The sequence below is a fragment of the Melopsittacus undulatus genome, chromosome 3, assembly GCF_012275295.1.
Source record: "Melopsittacus undulatus isolate bMelUnd1 chromosome 3, bMelUnd1.mat.Z, whole genome shotgun sequence".
Classification (NCBI taxonomy): Eukaryota; Metazoa; Chordata; class Aves; order Psittaciformes; family Psittaculidae; genus Melopsittacus; species Melopsittacus undulatus.
In genome coordinates this window covers 117,103,918-117,120,063 of record NC_047529.1, presented here as the reverse complement: position 1 = coordinate 117,120,063, position 16,146 = coordinate 117,103,918, and the positions used below count along the sequence as shown (strand labels likewise).

The 16,146-nt window shown below is 45.7% G+C and overlaps 1 protein-coding gene across 1 annotated transcript; it reads left to right on the top strand.

The window, feature by feature from the left end:
- Positions 1-866: 866 nt before the first annotated feature.
- UTP25 (UTP25 small subunit processome component) lies at positions 867-15,067 on the top strand. The gene is made up of 12 exons (XM_034061237.1): positions 867-984; positions 1,941-1,980; positions 3,115-3,376; positions 4,095-4,301; positions 6,408-6,496; positions 7,887-8,297; positions 8,985-9,204; positions 10,829-11,031; positions 12,018-12,200; positions 13,203-13,315; positions 13,692-13,937; positions 14,711-15,067. Exons 1-12 carry the CDS (start codon positions 884-886, stop codon positions 14,955-14,957), a joined length of 2,322 nt encoding a protein of 773 aa, XP_033917128.1. The 5' UTR covers positions 867-883; the 3' UTR covers positions 14,958-15,067.
- Positions 15,068-16,146: the final 1,079 nt, after the last annotated feature.

Genomic DNA, 16,146 nt, shown 5'->3' with positions numbered 1-16,146 from the left:
CTTTACACATGCTAAAGCAGCATTGAACTTCACCTGTATGGCACTGACCAGGGAGATGTTAGAAGATGCAGGATTCAGTGTGATTTCATTTGGAGCTTTTGATTTTACCTTTTAGGTTAAAGCAGTCTGAACAGTAAGAACTCCTGCTGGGCCTCTCCTCCTCCTCCTTCAGCCTTACCGCAGGAGTTTTCCTTGAGAACACTGGGTTCCAGGGCACTTTGGGAAGATGCTGTAGCTCAAGTAACATCTAGAATACGCCACTGCAGCGTCCCACTTTGCATGCAGAGGATCAGTCTCCAGGGTAGGCTGGATCATTTAGATTGTTGCTGCTTCTGTACCTAGAGATCAGAAGCAGCACCACATTCATCTGTAATGCTGCAAGAATTACGTGTTATTTGCTCAGGGCTTCCTCTTGATGACTGTTTCCAAAGCAGAAACAGTGCTTGCCTGATCCTACCCCAAATGTGCTGTTAGGGAAACATGGCCATACCGTCCCACGGCAAACCTCTGGCTGCAGTGGATATGATAGAGGGACCGACCTCCGGCTGCAGTGGATATGACAGAGGGACAGACCTCCGGCTGCAGTGGATATGGTACAGAGGAACAGACCTCCGGCTGCAGCGGATGCAGCACAGAGACAAGCGGCCGCTCCTCCATCTCTTGTACCACCCCAACCTGCCCTTGCCCTCCACTTCCCTGTCTCCCTCGGGCCGGCAGCCCCGTTTGTTGAGGGTCATCTCCGGCCCCATGGGCACCGGCACAGAGCGGCTCGGGCCCGGCTCCGGCTCCCGTTCCAGCCCCATCCGCATCCGCCGGTACCCCGTGCGTGCCGTACGGCAGCGCGACAGCGGCGCGTTGCCGTAAAGCGCGGCGGCGGGCCGGCATGGGTAAGCGTCGCGGCCGCCGTGAGGTGCTCCGGGGGCTGAGCAAGAAGCAGAAGAAGCACCTGAGGGAGTTCGGGGAGCAGCACCCCTTCCATGACAGGTGAGTGTGGGGGCTCAATGCTCCCCTGCCGTCCGGTGCACCGGGAAGCGGCTGCATGCGGCTCCAGGCCCCTCCGGTCCGGCCGGCAGCGGCCTCTCCCCTGAGGGGAGAAGGAGAGGTGCGGCCCTCGAGGGCAGGCACGGAATGGGGAGCGGGGCTCCTGCTCTGACCCCGGGGCAGAGCTCCAGCTTTCCCCTTCTTGTACCGCATCCCGGTCTGATCCCGAAAGTAGAGCATTGGGGGGCTTGTGTGATAAGATCTGCCTCAGTGGGATGCTTGTCTTGTCAAAAGGGCACCACGTTTATGGACCCCCACGTAAACGTGAGAGGAATGAGCTGTTTATTGCAGGTGCTGTGTGATGTGGTGTTGCTGGAAAGTCTGAAAGCCTTAGAGGATGATGCTGCCCAGTCCCCTATTCAGTTTAATGTTGCATGTCTTTAGTAGCAGGGAAATAGTGCTAAGGGAAGAGTTGAGGTTAGTTCAGGCCCAGCTTGTGGTGTCTTGTCTGCAGAATCACAGTCCTCACCCTGGTTAACTAATGCTCTTTTCCCTGTGGTACGTGTCTGTTTTCCCCCTTCCCAGATCAATAGTGAAGAGCTAGAGGCAGGCTCTTGCTCTGCTTAACTTTGTTGTATGAACTACCTTTGTAGTTAGATTCCTTTTAATGTCTCATCTTCCGATTAGCATCAGATTCTGCTTTGAAACATTTCACTTCTCCATCAGTTATAATGCCTGAGCACTTAGGCTTTGTGTACAGAGTGTAGCGTCACCTCAGAGGGTAACCTCTCAGTGTAAGTGCCAAGTCTGTTTTCTTAACTGTGTGATGCTTTGATTTTGTGCTTTCTTTTACGTTTTCTAATACTTGTGTAGTGTGTGAATTCCTTCTCCTCCTCATCTCTTTCATCCTGTCTATAACATTGTTGACAGACTAAGATATTTCAGTGCTTTCTCTTCAGGGTTCCGGGAAGACCAGAAGCAACTCAAGTCTGTGAACTGGTAATTGATTTTTATGTCTTCCTTACTTCAGTCTTTGTGTTGTCCAGAGAAATGAAACACTTGGCATTTTATCTTACCAGGCTGTGCAAGCTGATCAAGTTGTTCCCTTTAGAACAGGAGTGAAAACTGAATGTCTTTTTTTGTGTGGCTCTGAATTGGTCTCTGTAGTGTCTGTAGACTCAAAACTGATACCATGAGAGGGCAGAAGCAGCAGGAAGTATCACAGCTGTTCCTGGGGATTTTGCATTTTACTTAAAAGTAAATCATTCTGTAAGTTGTTTTAATTATATTGGTAACTTTAGTGTTGCATGGGTTAGGAGGTGTTTCATTCTTTATTGAACACAGAAATGTGCTCTTTCCTCTCCCTCAGATTGCCAGTGGGGTTTTGGTTTGTTTTCAGGGTTTGGCAACCTCCTTTACCTTCAGTTTATTAAAAGACTTCAAAGTTTCAGTGTGGAAAAATTACTTATTCTGGTTCATTTGTTTCCTTTAGCAATTTTGTGCATGAATATCTTATCTACTGGTTTTGCCTTTTGGGGCTGAAAGGAATTAAGAAAGGAGTAAATGGTGCTGAGCTTTTACTCCTGGTTTTACTCTAATTCTGGCTGTAACCTGGTGTACTTGTTGGTTTGTGCGAGCCCAGGACAGAATTGGCCCAGGAAAGAGCTGGTTTTTTGAAGGATAGAGCTTTACAGCTGAGCCAGACCTGACCGACTCACCGGTGAACTGTTGTCAACCAACAGCCATGTCACCTCCTTAAAAGCCAGAAGCATATTTGGTGCACTCTGTCCCCAGTATGTGTGCCCTGGTTTTGTTCTGTGTGTCGTTTTCTTAGGAAAACCCAGGGCTGGTTCAGTAAATGCCTTTTCAGTGGAGATGGAGTGTACTTGCTCAGATGAGACTGAAAGAACCACATTTTGTGATGCTCTTAAATCAGTGTAGAACAAGGCACTTCAGCCTAAATCTGCAAAGATGCTTTCAAAATCCAAACTGCATAAAGTGGTGCTTTTTGAAAAATTCCATCTGGATAATGCTGGGATGGGAGAGGGAAAACATAACACTGGAACTAGAAGTGAGGGTATTTGCCTTGTGGCTAATGGAGTGTTGCTGCTACACTGGTGTTTTCCCTTCCAGTCTGACAGTTCGGATAAATCGAGTGCAGAAAGCGATTCGGAGACTGAAGTGGAACAGGTCTCTGTATATCATAAGCTCCTGGCTACCCTGAAGACCTCTCCTGAGTCTGAGAGTGAGGAGGAGGAAGAGGAGGAGGAGGAAGATGAAAGTGAATCAGAAGCTGAGGAAAGTGAGACAGAAATGGACGGCGAAGGATCCCAGGAGACCAGAGAAGCAGATGGAGGTGGAGAAGATCAGAATGATGTACCAGAGCAGGAAGAAGGTAGTTTGTCTTTTCCCATGCTTTGGTAAAAGTTCTTGCAGTTAGGAAGTTTGAGTAATGTATGTTTTTAGCCAGGATCCTGGTGTAGCCTGGCTTGTTGGCTGGGCGCTCTGCTGCTACTCCATTGCCTCTGTGTGGCTGCCGAAGGATTCAGCAGGGAGAGGATAGCTGTGCTTATTTCCCAGCTGACAGCCTGCTGCTGCTTCCTCAGATGTTGTTTGGGCGGCAGCACAGAGGAAACCCACATGGAGCAGCACACCAGAGGTTCTCACCCACTCAGGGGAGACGCAAGCTGTTCTCTCGCACAGCATCTGCCTTGGCTGCTGCCACCGAGAGGGGGGGAAAGGTTTGCCTCATAGCAGAGGAAAAAACGTGGCAATCGGAAGGAAAACTCCTTCTTTATGATGAGGCATCTTTATTCATAAAGACTGCTAAGAAATTCTGGGAGAGGGAGACAACTTTTTGTTATTTTCAATTATTTGAGGTCTTTGGAAACTGAAATTTACATTCCCTATATAGGTTCTGTCTCATTTTCTCTTGAGAAACACATTGTGTATTATGTAACATTTGGCATGCTAGTCATGGAATACAAGCCTGCTTTTATTCCTTTGGATAGAGCATTGGAAGAAAAAGGAGTAACCTAGCCAGCAAGAGGTTAGCTACACACAGTAACTTTTCCAGGAGGATATAACTCATTTCTCTCTGTAACCCTTCACAGCTCCAGACATGGCAGAGCAGACGCTTAGCCAGCAGCAGGCTGACAGCATAGATACCTCTTGTGACCCTGGTCATGGAGTAGTTGAGGAGTTTACTGATGTGAAACATGAATCTGAATTCAGCTTGGAAACCAATTTCATGGAAGAGGAGAGTGGAGATTGCAATGCAGATAAGAGAGATGGCAGTTCTTCACAAGCTTCTTCAGAAGGTAAAACACAGTATGTTTGTCTTTAGTGATCTGCCTCTAGAGGAGGATCTGTAAACATGTGTAGATTATCAGATGCCTAATGATATGCTATATAGTTTCTGAGTTTTTCTGCTACATTATTCATTGTGGTGCCCACGTGTGAGCTGATTCCACAGGGAGTGCTTGACACTAATGCAGATGTGTAGCTGAACCGTTTATTTCCGCAGCCCCTGTGAACTGGGATTTTTGTGTAGTTTCTGTTATGATCAATAGGGCTTGAAGTATTAGGAGCTAGAAATGCGCATGGAGAGTGTTGATGTGTTCTGTTGCTTTAACAGTAGTATAAAAAGCTAGTGTAATATGAAGGGCCCGGCAAGTTTGCGCTTGACTTTGGAAGATATTCTTAGCACAGAGAGCACAGGAGATAATCACAAAGCTGACCTGTGAGGGCATCCTTCACAACTCAGTGGAGGTAGAGGTGAGTTTTGAGAAGCTTGGGGCAGCCATTGTAATTGAGACAAATGCTTAGGCTCTCTGTCAGGTTTTAAGGTGATATAGAGGAGTCCAACTGCACCAGGATCAGGAAGGCATAAGGCATCGCTGGAGCCTTCTAAAGGCGTAGCCCAGAACCTCAGTGCTACAGTGTGCTGATGGGTACGATCAGATCTCCCAGTGTTGGAGCCATCCCACCATGTGTGTTGCAAACACCTTTGTGTACAGGTGTGTGATCGTTCGGGGATACACCCCATGTTGGCACCTGCAGAGCTTCTCTTCCTATTTCATGCTCTCTGGTTTTAATAGCAGCTGGCATAGTTTGAGAGAGAGAAATATGTGTTGTAGCATCCCTAGTGATGCTGGCTTGTCATCTTGGAGCAGCAGCTGCCATTGGATCTGGGAGGCAGCCTAGCTGATACATGAAATGTGTGGAAGCATCAAAGGGCCATGTGATAGAAAAAACAGCTCGTTCTTGTTACCATGAGAATATTACTTAGGCTGTTGGCATTGCATTTTAATGAGAACTGTAGCTCTCCAACTGCATGCTAAGTATCCTAACAGCTTTGTTCAACCTATAAATGATGTACTACTTTCCAGTGGGTTCCTGCAGCTGGGAGGTGGCTTTATAATTCATTACAGAAAATGAGTCATATAACATAGCAGAAAGGGGACAAATTTCTCCTCTGGTCCTGAGGTCACTAGAATTCCTATGAATGCTTCCCTCTGTTCTCTGTACTTTATCTGACAAATGCCAAAATCTATGGAAGTCAGCTGAAGAGAGAGCCTGTATTACACTCAAATGATACCCTGTTCGTTTGTGTTGCTGGGAAGACTTTCCTATAAGTGTCATGATGAGCAACTGTCTTGACTTTGGCCTGGGTCACTTGCGTGTGGGCTACTGATCCGTTGGCAAGCACTAGTGTTCTCTTGTTGGTTTGCTTTATGCAGTGAGTGCTGTTGTGCTGCAAGCAGTATACAGGGCTTGGGTTTCAAAATAGGCTTTGCATGTGACTCTGTGCATGCCAGTATCTTTGAATACAGCATGATTTTGCACTTCCCTGCCCTTCCTTTTCTTTCCAAAAAGAAATGCTGATTAGACAAATCAGACTTTTGCTCACTTCTGGCATTTTTTGTCTCCCGTCCCAAAAAGCACTTAATCTTTCCATGCTTTATCGCACACTGTACTCGTATCACTGGCCAAAGATGCAAAGCCCTGAGCAGGACTGCTTATAAATGAAGAAGAGCAGTAAGTTCACTTGAAGCCTTTACTGTTGATAGCCTATTTCACCTGCAAGGGATGGATGTGTCAGAGCTTCAGGCAGAAAGTTCCCACAATGTTTTCTGCTATATATTGCTTTCCTGTCCAACATTTGTTTTGTGATTGAAAGTTCTAGTACTTCCATAAGTGCTTCTTTTTTTTTTCCTTTTAAGCAATCTGTCAAATCTGTTCTTGTAAAGAGAATTTGACATCCTTTCTCTCATCTCCAAGTGCTTCAAAATAACTAGGTTTTAACTGTGGTGCTGGCCAGCATGGAAACTGTTTGTCTCATTTGCAAATCGATTCTGAAACTTGCTTCTAGTATTAGCTGCATGGCTCTCAGGATATTTTTCTGTTGTTGTTGTTATAAATAGATCCATTTAAACAGCACATGGACAAAGAGCTTGAGGAAAAAGATGTAGAAAAAATGTCTACGCTTCCTAAGACTTCAAGTCAAAGCCAGGTAAGAGTGTTCTGTAGCCATCCAGAGCTCCTAAGTCCGGGATTAAAACAGTTCCTTCGTGTACAAGTTAATTCATTATTGTTACTGTTAGTTGTTGGCATTGTAATTGTCAAGATTTTGTCACGGTGTTGTTGCTGAAGTGTTCTCCTCTTCCCTTAGTGCTGCACAAGAGTTGAAATCTGAAATCTGCTGTAATGTAGGCATAAGGCAACAGATCTGAGAAACATCCCTTTAGCGTCTGAGCTGTGGTCTCAAACCTGCAGTTTTAGCACTCTTGACTCCAGGTAGGACAGGACAGGTTTCTGAGTGTTAACTGAGCACTGCCAGGTTGTGCTCTGTAACCGAACTTGTGAGGTGACCATCTACAGTCTTATAAGTACCTGTGGTTCGCTTCCATGCTCCTTGAGATGACTGCATCTCCATATGCATTGACAAGCCCATAAAGGGCAATTTAACACTTCACCCATTACCTCTATTTTTAACAATATTAGTACCAGAAAAGCACCTCATTGCTTCAGAGAGAATATTGGTTTTCAAACTACTCATTTTTAGACAAGCTTTTGCTTCCAAACTTTTTCCCATCTGATTTTGTTTTGGAGAGTTGCCTTGCATTCTGGTCAGCCATATGCTGGGTGACATTCCCTGGAAGATGTCCAACGGTTAGTCAGTCAGAGAGAAAGCTGTGATTTGTTTAACTCTTTTCTTTCTTTCTTTTTTGGCATATGGAGGCCAAAAATACCAGTGCCACCTGAAGCAATGTGTGATGTATCTTTGCCTAACTTGGTGTAGCCATGTTACAGAGATAGGTAGGGACAACTTGCGTGGCAGAAGGCTTAAAGTTTGGTTTTCTCCTACTACACTGACAGTTTTGTCCTCAAAATCAGACAGACTCAGATTGCATTTAGCAACTGAATCACGACTTCTGGATTTATTCCCTAATGGGGTTCTGTTCTCATCTTTGAACAAGGTACATACCTCAGTGCGGCTCATCTGTAAGTGTGGTCAGACTCTCATCCCTGGTGTGTGCCACTGATATGCTGGATGGGTTAGGCAGAAATGTCATGCTTCCTCTTCCTCAGTTTTCTCATCTGTAAAATGAGGACGGTTCTAGACACATCACTGCAGAACACATGCAGATCTGCTGAGCTCAAGTGTATTGTTACTTACCCTGGCAGGCTTGAAAAGAGAATGCATATTGAAAAAAGAGGTTTTTATTTGTATTATGAAACGAGAATCCCTCAAAGTTCGTGAGCTTGATGAAGGTGCCAGCTGTGGTGCTCTGAGAGCATGAGTTTGGTATATCTGACTGCTTTGGTTTTGTTTGCATGCTCTGAGCATGAGTTTGGTACATCTGACTGCTTTGGTTTTGTTTGCTTGTGGGTTTTTTCAGTGGCCAAGGCTGGGCCAAGTGACATTTTCTTCCACTCTGGAGCAACCCAGAACTTTGAAAGCAGACAAAGAAGTTGATGTGAAGCAGCTTTATCTTCACAAGCCTTTAGAATCCACTTGGCCAAAAGTGAACAAACAGTTTCTGTCCTCGGTGAATAAACCAAGTGATGCCTTTTTTACCCCATTACAAAGAGAGCTCTTCTGTATCATGAACACATACCGGGACTTGTTCTATCCGGAAAGAAATGCTTTAACTAATGGAGAAGAAATCCGGCACACTTACTGCTTGCATGCCTTGAACCATGTTCTGAAGGCAAATTCCCAGGTGCTCAGCAACAACGCCAAAAAGAGAAACCAAAAGCCAGGGACTGACACTGATGACCACAGAGATCAAGGGCTCACTAGACCTAAGGTAAGAGAGCTTCATGAATGTGATTCCCCTGTGCCCACCCTGGCTTCCTTGGAACATCCTTGGAGTTTATCCAGAACTGTGTCTCTTGCTGCTCTCTCAGGTGATCTGTTCCTGGGCATGGGGTTTCCACATGCCTTTGTCATGCCTGGAAGTCATCTGAAGTGGTCCTGCAAGAAGCAGTGAGCACAGGGTTGTTGGTCACAGCATCCTGTAGCTGGTAGCCACCGGGGTTCAGCAGCAGCTAGCTTGTCACTGGTGGTGCCAGCTACCTGTTGAACAGGTTGGGTTGTGGTGTTGACTCCCCAGCTAGATACTTGCATTTCAGAGTGCTATGCAGAGACTCTTGCCACCCCTCCAGGAGCTAGCCACTGACTGTGGCTGTGTATGGTGGGAGCTGTTACTTGTTTGGGGGTTAGGAAGAACAGGAGAACGTGCTTTGGTTTCAGTTCGGCTGTAATGGCATCCTGGGTGCAAGATGGGGAACCAAACACTGCTGCTGGCCAATACCTGTTCTTGAGCACACTGTGTCCCAGAGCATGCTCCCTCCTTACTGCGTGTCAGAGTTGTTCTGTTTTGATTGCTGGGGTGCCCCAGAGGGGCAGATGTAGGTCAAAACCATTACTTATGTCAAGGTTAACTGTGGCTGTATATTCTATGGGTCATTCTCTTATAACTTGATCTACACAGGTACTGATGATAGTGCCCTTCAGGGAGTGTGCTTTGAGAATTGTGCATATTTTCATCAGTCTGCTTGAGGTGAATGACAAAAGAAAAATCGATGTAAGCAATAAAAAGCGCTTCAAAGGGGAGTTTGGCTCTGACCCAGAAGAGAAGCCCCCTAACCTGAAAAGACCAGAAGATTATGAAGCTGTCTTTGCTGGCAACATTGATGACCACTTCAGAATTGGTAAGGATGCACTCAGCAGATGATTTCTGCCTTCTAACAAGTAACAAGTTCTACCTACATGTCTAGCTCAGGACTGGGCATTCTGTTAAAGCTCGAGGCCCTGTGGTATTCACGCTGGTTTTGCACTGGCAACTTGCATGTTTCTGAAAATCTGAACTTAAAAATGAAGTGAAACTCCAAAAGTGATGATTTTCACCTCAAGTTCAGTATTGCTTAAAATGCAGTCATTGCTTGATTGTAGCAAGATTGCCCATACTACATTTTAAAGAGTATAACCTTGATTATGCTGCAAAGTCTTCCATGCCAGGAAAAGAAACCAACACAACTTTGGGGTTTAATCATCCAGTTCACTGTGTTTCTTGTAATGGATAATGCTTAGAGCAAAGGTAAAGCTCAGTATTGAGCAAAGCAGTTTTCTACTGTGCTGCCCATGGTTTTCATGAAGGCAAAGGTGTAGCCAATAAGACTGTTGGACAAACAGCAACTTTGAGGTTATTTCATACTATAAGCTCATGCTGTTGGAGTAACTCAGCATGCAGAGGCTCAGCTAGTGCTTGCTTCCTGGAGCTGCCATGATGAGTAGGCAGTTTTTGTAACTTGGCAGATCAGAGGCTTTTGAAATTCCTGTTTCTTAAGATATAAATTGACATCCCAGGAAATTCCATGATAGAATGGAAGATGGCAGCAGGTCCCACGCAGTCTTTCTTCCTTCCCCAGTGGGTTTCTGTGGCTGAGAGCATCTGACTTTCAGTAGCATAACAATTTTCCTTTCAGCCCTCTCTCATACCACAGTCTGCTTGATCCACTTCCTAGGTGTGAAGAAATGCCTGAAGAACCTTTCAGTGCTGTTACTTGCAGAAGCAAATCAGAGAAGCAGGATAATTATTCTATTTTACTGTGCCTCACACCCTGTTACTTCTGCACAAAGATCTCATTGAAAACACATTTGTTAGGCTTTACCAAAACCTCCCTTTCACATTTTAATCAGAAACAAAAGACTTGCTGTTGTTAAAGTGTGAGAAGTGAGATCTCTCTGGAAATTCAACCAATTTTTGGATTATTTGGACCATTTTTATCACTGGGTTAAAATAGATCACAGGAGAGGTCCCTGTTGCTGTCTGTGTGACAGCCTCCACCTGTGCCCATGGTAGTTGGCTTCACACAGAGAGAGAAGTTGACACGACACCTTTGTTGGGCAGACTGTAGTGGGTGGTTTGAATATGGGCCAGACTACCTGGATTTTTAAATCAGAAAACTGGGTCCTAGCAATGCTGCCATACAGTTACAACACAGGAAAAATACTCCTTTGATTCCTTTCCTTTTCCTTTCTTTAACATCAGAGATGATGCATAAGGTACTTTGGCATGTGCACCACATCATGGAGTGTGAGAAGCAGTGCAAGGGAATCATAGAATCTCAAGACTGGTTTGGCTTGGAAAAGACCTTAAGAACATCCAGTTCCAAAGCCCTTCCACTGGAGCAGAGTTTGGAACTCTGGAGAAGAGTTTGGAACAGTGGGTGTTAAGGGAGAGGGAGTGTAGGGAGTTGCAGTTAGAACCTGCTGGAAGGATATGGTTGATGATTGACCTTAACTAAGAAACTGCTGTTGGTTGTCGTTGGACAGGGGTTGCGATTCTCCAGAAGAGCATGAGGCTCTATGCACCCTTCTACTCCTCGGACATCATCATCGCCTCTCCACTGGGAATGAGGACTGTCATTGGGGCAGAGGGGGAGAAGAAGAGAGACTTTGATTTTCTGTCATCAATAGAAATTCTCATCATCGATCAAGCAGACATTTACCTGATGCAGAACTGGGAACATGTTCTGGTGCGTTGTCCATATGGATTTTAGTGTTGCACTGTGTCGTGTTAGTCTGATAGAACTTAGTTTTGGCAGTGAGCAGTGTTGCTGTATTTACTGACTTGACGCCAGACATGGGTGCTTGTTCTTTTTCCTCCCTCCACTGTGATATTTGCCTTATACTAAGAATATTCTTTCTGCAGATTTTGGCAGCATTCAGCACCTGTTCTCTAGAAATCTTTGGTGCTGTAGTGGCATATTTCATCTGAGACCATTTTCTGATAGGCTTAAGTATCTTGCAGAGCAATATAATGATGATTCCTTTAATCACACCTGGGAGGAAATATGCCCAGTGCCTCAGTGGGAGGAATCTGTACATCCTCATTCAGGTTCTTCCAGAAAGCAGGAGGAGCTGGAGCTTTTCTCCACTCACCACAGAGATATTAAGCACTAGTTATGTCCAAAGCTAAACAGTGTGGAGATGTCCCATGAAGGGCACATGGAGCCTACTCAGTATCCAAGGGATGAATCCTGGAGCCTGTTTCCTGTTGGTTTGTTTCTGGTTTATTGGGGTTGTTTTGCTTTGGGTGCATCTGCCTCCCCTGCAGCAGCAGCAATGCCAGTCTGAGACATCATTGAGTGAGGAGAATTCCTTCACTTGCACCCAAACTCTCCCTCGATGTGATGGGAACTGTGTTTGGGGTTCTTTTAGCTCGGAAACTTTGAGCGCATTGACTTTAACACCAAAACCAAATCCATTATAGTTGTCCCATGGGAGAAGACTGGGAGCAAAAGTCACTGATGCCTAAAGAGATGATGACTGTCAGTTCTGAGGTGGGAAATCAAGTCATTTATTCTTGCTGTAGTCAGTCAGTTCCATTCAGCTGTGTCTTGGGAGATCACCACTGGTTTCTATGTTCTGTGCTGCTGCCCATTGTCTCACTGCTATGGAGGCTCTGCAGGCTGGCTGTGAGGCTGTCAGTCAGTAGCTGTGTTCCCATCTGTCTGCGCAGCACCTGATGAAGCACATGAACCTGCTGCCTCTGGATTCCCATGGGGTAGACTTCTCCCGAGTGCGGATGCTGAACCTCAATAACTGGTGCAGGTACTACCGGCAGACACTGCTGTTCAGCGCCCTGCAGGACCCCCACGTTAACGCTGTCTTCAACAAGCACTGCTTCAATTACATGGGACAGGTGAGTTCACAGGGGAGCTGAATGCTTCCTTTTAAATGCTGGCCTAAGGGAGGGGAGAGGAACATGCAACACAGGGAAAAATTCCATAACTCAGTTACAGAAACACTGTCTATGTGCCAATCATTTCTGTTACCCAAGCAGTTCTGTCTGAATCTCCATGATTCTGCACAACAGTTCCTAATGCTGGGCCAAAAGCATGAAGAATGCTCTCGCAGGGATACTGATTTGATCCTTTCTTATTTTGTCAGTAGATTTCATGTCAGAAATCAAATTCCGTTTTATTCTTCATTTGGCATATACCAGTTACCTGGGTTTATTTATTTATTTGATCTCTTTTTCTGTGCAATGGAGGGTGTACCTTCTTCCTTTTTTCTGCTGTTGTATAAGAAGCACAAAGCAGTATTACTTTGAAAGAAACAAAAAAGTAAGACCCTTCATTGTCCGTCTTAAATATATGGAAGTCAGGGCAGAGGTGGTGGTCCTGTATATTTAACAGATCTGGTATGTGTATATCTGGTTTGTGTATAGCAGCTTCCAGTGTCTGAAGGGGGCTACAAGGATGCTGGAGAGGGACTCTTCATCAGGGACTGCAGCCATAGGACAAGGGGTGATGGGTTCAGAGTGAAACAGGGCAAGTTCAGGTTAGATCTAAGGCAGAAGCTGTTCCCTGTGAGGGTGCTGAGGCGCTGGCACAGGGTGCCCAGAGAAGCTGTGGCTGCCCCATCCCTGGCAGTGTTCAAGGCCAGGTTGGACACAGGGGCTTGGAGCAGCTGCTCCAGTGGAAGGGGTCCCTGCCTGTGGTATGGGTTGGAACCTGATGTTCTTAAGGTCCTTTCCAACCCAAACCATTCTGATTCTATATGAAATGTAGTTTTGTACTGGAGCTCTCTTAAGAACAGCCTGTGCACTGCTGCAGACAAGTGACAAGCAGAAAGCTGTCTGGAGCGTGACTGCCTTTGAAATGCTGCTTCCCTAAACACCCATCCTGCTTCCTACCCACAGGTGGCCGTCCGCAATGTACCGCTCAGCGGCTCCATTAGCCACGTTGTGGTCCAGCTTCCTCATGTTTTTCGGAGGCTAGAAGCTGAAAGTTTAACTTCAGTCATAGATACAAGGTACGCTGTGTTCCAGACTATGTTGCTGTGCCCTAATGACTGCAATTTCAGATTTAGTTGAGCGTACTGTTTCCTGCAGGGCACAGTGTGATTGCAGTATAGAAGTATGCCTTCATTAGTGTTCAGATGCAGGCAAGGTCCTGCACAGGTGGAGGGAAGACTGATCTCCTTGCCAAAAGCACTGGAGAATGGTGCTTAGGAAAGGAATGCCAGGCCCTACCATAACTGTGTAGTACTGATAAAGCCTTTGCCTTTTGTATTCTACACATGTAGGAATCCCGTAGTCTGTTGTCTGATGTTATTCCTGTTTGAAGATATCAGTATTGGAAAGCTAAATGTTAACTGTGGTTATAACATGCTTGTTTTCTTATCTGAGGTTCCAGTTCTTCATCGACAAGGTGTTGCCTGAGTACCGCGATGCCATCATGTCACACACTCTCATCTACATCCCATCGTATTTTGACTACGTCCGTCTTCGAAACTACTTCAAGAAAGAGGATCTGAATTTCACTCACATTTGTGAATACACCAAGAAGGCTGGTGTCTGCAGAGCAAGGCGCTTCTTCCTCAAGGGAGAGAAGCAGTTCTTACTGTTCACTGAGCGCTTCCACTTCTACAAAAGGTGAATTGTGGATTGAGTTCTCTGAGCTGTGTGTGTGCTGGTTTGGATGTGGAGTCTGACCTTAATTGTAGATGGACTATATTGCTTTGTGAATCTGGTGGGTTTATATATAATAACCTCTGAGGACTTCTTTGACTGAAGTTAAGAGCTTATCAGTTTAAGATCTATGCATGTTGTCAGTGGTCCTTTGCAGAGACTCTAATACTTTGGTGTGCACAGGGCTGTATTCAGGAAGGTACGTGTGCCAACTTCCACTGATGTCAGGCCAGGATCATATAGCCTGCAAAATGGGATTCTTTGTGCCTTTCATGTGTGTTCATCTGTGCCACAGTAATTACATAAGATTCTGGAAGGGGATATGTCATTGTTTCTGATCATGCAGTGCAGCAGGCTGAGGCCACCTGGAAAAACTGCTGTATCCTGACTGGGGCTGGTTACAAGTTCCTCATGGAATGTGTCTTTTTCTGTCAGCAGAATTGTTTCATGAGGCTTGGTCTGATGAGGCTTCTGTGTCTTAAAATCCAAGCTAAGGAGGCTGAATCTGCAGAAATTGATGGTCTGTACCCTGGAGGAAGTCGTTGTGCCTGGCAGTATTAGATATCCCCCCCTTATATTCCACCTTTGTGTTTAGCCTACAAAGGGTTTGTAGGGTTGAGCTATAGCTGCTGTGCATTGAAGTTGATGGAAGAACTGATGCAGGACTGATGCTCAACACGCACATTTTGTAAGAATTAGTAGTAAAATTACTTTTGGTTTTTGTTTTCCGACTACAGGTATACAATCAAAGGCATCAGGAACCTCATTTTCTATGAGTTACCAACATACTCCCACTTCTACAGTGAGATTTGTAATATGATGAAGGCCACAGACAATGGAGTGGATGCCACGTGGACCTGTACTGTGCTCTACTCCAAGTATGATGCTCAGAAATTGGCTGCAGTGGTGGGCGTAGAGCGTGCAGCTCAAATGCTGCAGTCCAAGAAGAATGTGCACCTCTTTGTTACAGGAGAAAGTGAATAAGTGACATTGAATGGACCTGCATTCTGCTGTTTATGCACTTGCTGATGGTGCTTTTAAAGAAAGTATTAAACTTCTTACTCCCTTTTATTAAATACTCTGTTGAAATTGTTCATATAGCATCTTGTGTTTCAGTCCTCTGTCTACCAACAATGAGGATGTCATTCCAGACAGCAGGGTTTGGGGGTATCTTCTGTATAGAAACAAGGTCAATGCAGATCTGTTCTTCTTGTATATGGAAAAACTCCCTGCTCAACCAAGGTTGATGCTGTGATAAATAAGTTTTCATTTAAGAATCACTCTATTTTCAGGTGTAGCAAACTCACCTTCTGATATCAAAACCAACTTTTTCCTTTGATCTAGGGGAAGGAAACCTCCATCCTGTGATGAGCTTTGAGGGAGTTCTTGCCTGCGAGGCTTAAGTAGATCTACCCAAGTGAAATAAACCGCTTGAGTAAAGGAGGTTGGATAAGGCTTGGAGCAACCTGCTCTGGTGGAAGGTGTCCCTGCCTCGTGGCAGGGGTTGGAACTGGGTGAGCTTCAGCACATGAGAATGAAGAGCCAGCCATGGCCAAGTTCTCCTCGTGAACATCTGTCTTCTGGACAGCAGAGACTGCAGGAGCAGCAAACAAGGAATGTTCATGTATGGCCTAGGCTTGCCAGGGGAGAAGTGTGGGTACGGAAACGAGCACACAAAATAGGATTAAGGAATTGTCTTTCTTCACCGGATGGACTTAGCGCAGAGGTGAATATCTGACCTCTGAGGAAGCTAAAGTGGGATAGCTCCTTAGCAAGGTAATACTGTGCAGGGCAGCCACTGTGAAGGAGCAAGGGGTTAGTGCCAGAGCCTTAACTATGCAAGGGTTTTTCTGCCCCCCCATAGCCAAGTGGCTCAGGCAGGTTTGGTCCCTTCTCCATATCAGTACGAAGGAGTTTCTATTCCCAGTGCTTCCTCCTACCCCAGTGCTGTGCTGTTCGTGCGCCTCAGGTGCTGCCCTTGACAGCAGAATTGGGGTGAGCAGGGAAGGGGGCTTGGGCTTGTTTAAACCTTCCTTGCCCCCTTTTCACCTCATTTTAAACAACTCCCTGGTGCAGGTCACAGCAGGGCTCTGCAAAGTGGGGTGTCCAGGAGTGGCTCCAAAGAAACAGAGGTACCAGGAGGTGATGAGCTCCGAGGTCAGGCTTGGTGCTT

Bases quoted from the DNA above. Each gene is read 5' to 3' on its own strand.
- UTP25 (XM_034061237.1), top strand. From the start codon at position 884: ATGGGTAAGCGTCGCGGCCGCCGTGAGGTGCTCCGGGGGCTGAGCAAG. The intron at 8,298-8,984 runs GTAAGAGAGCTT...TGATCTACACAG, and splicing joins AAGGGCTCACTAGACCTAAG to GTACTGATGATAGTGCCCTT. The intron at 13,938-14,710 runs GTGAATTGTGGA...TTCCGACTACAG, and splicing joins CGCTTCCACTTCTACAAAAG to GTATACAATCAAAGGCATCA.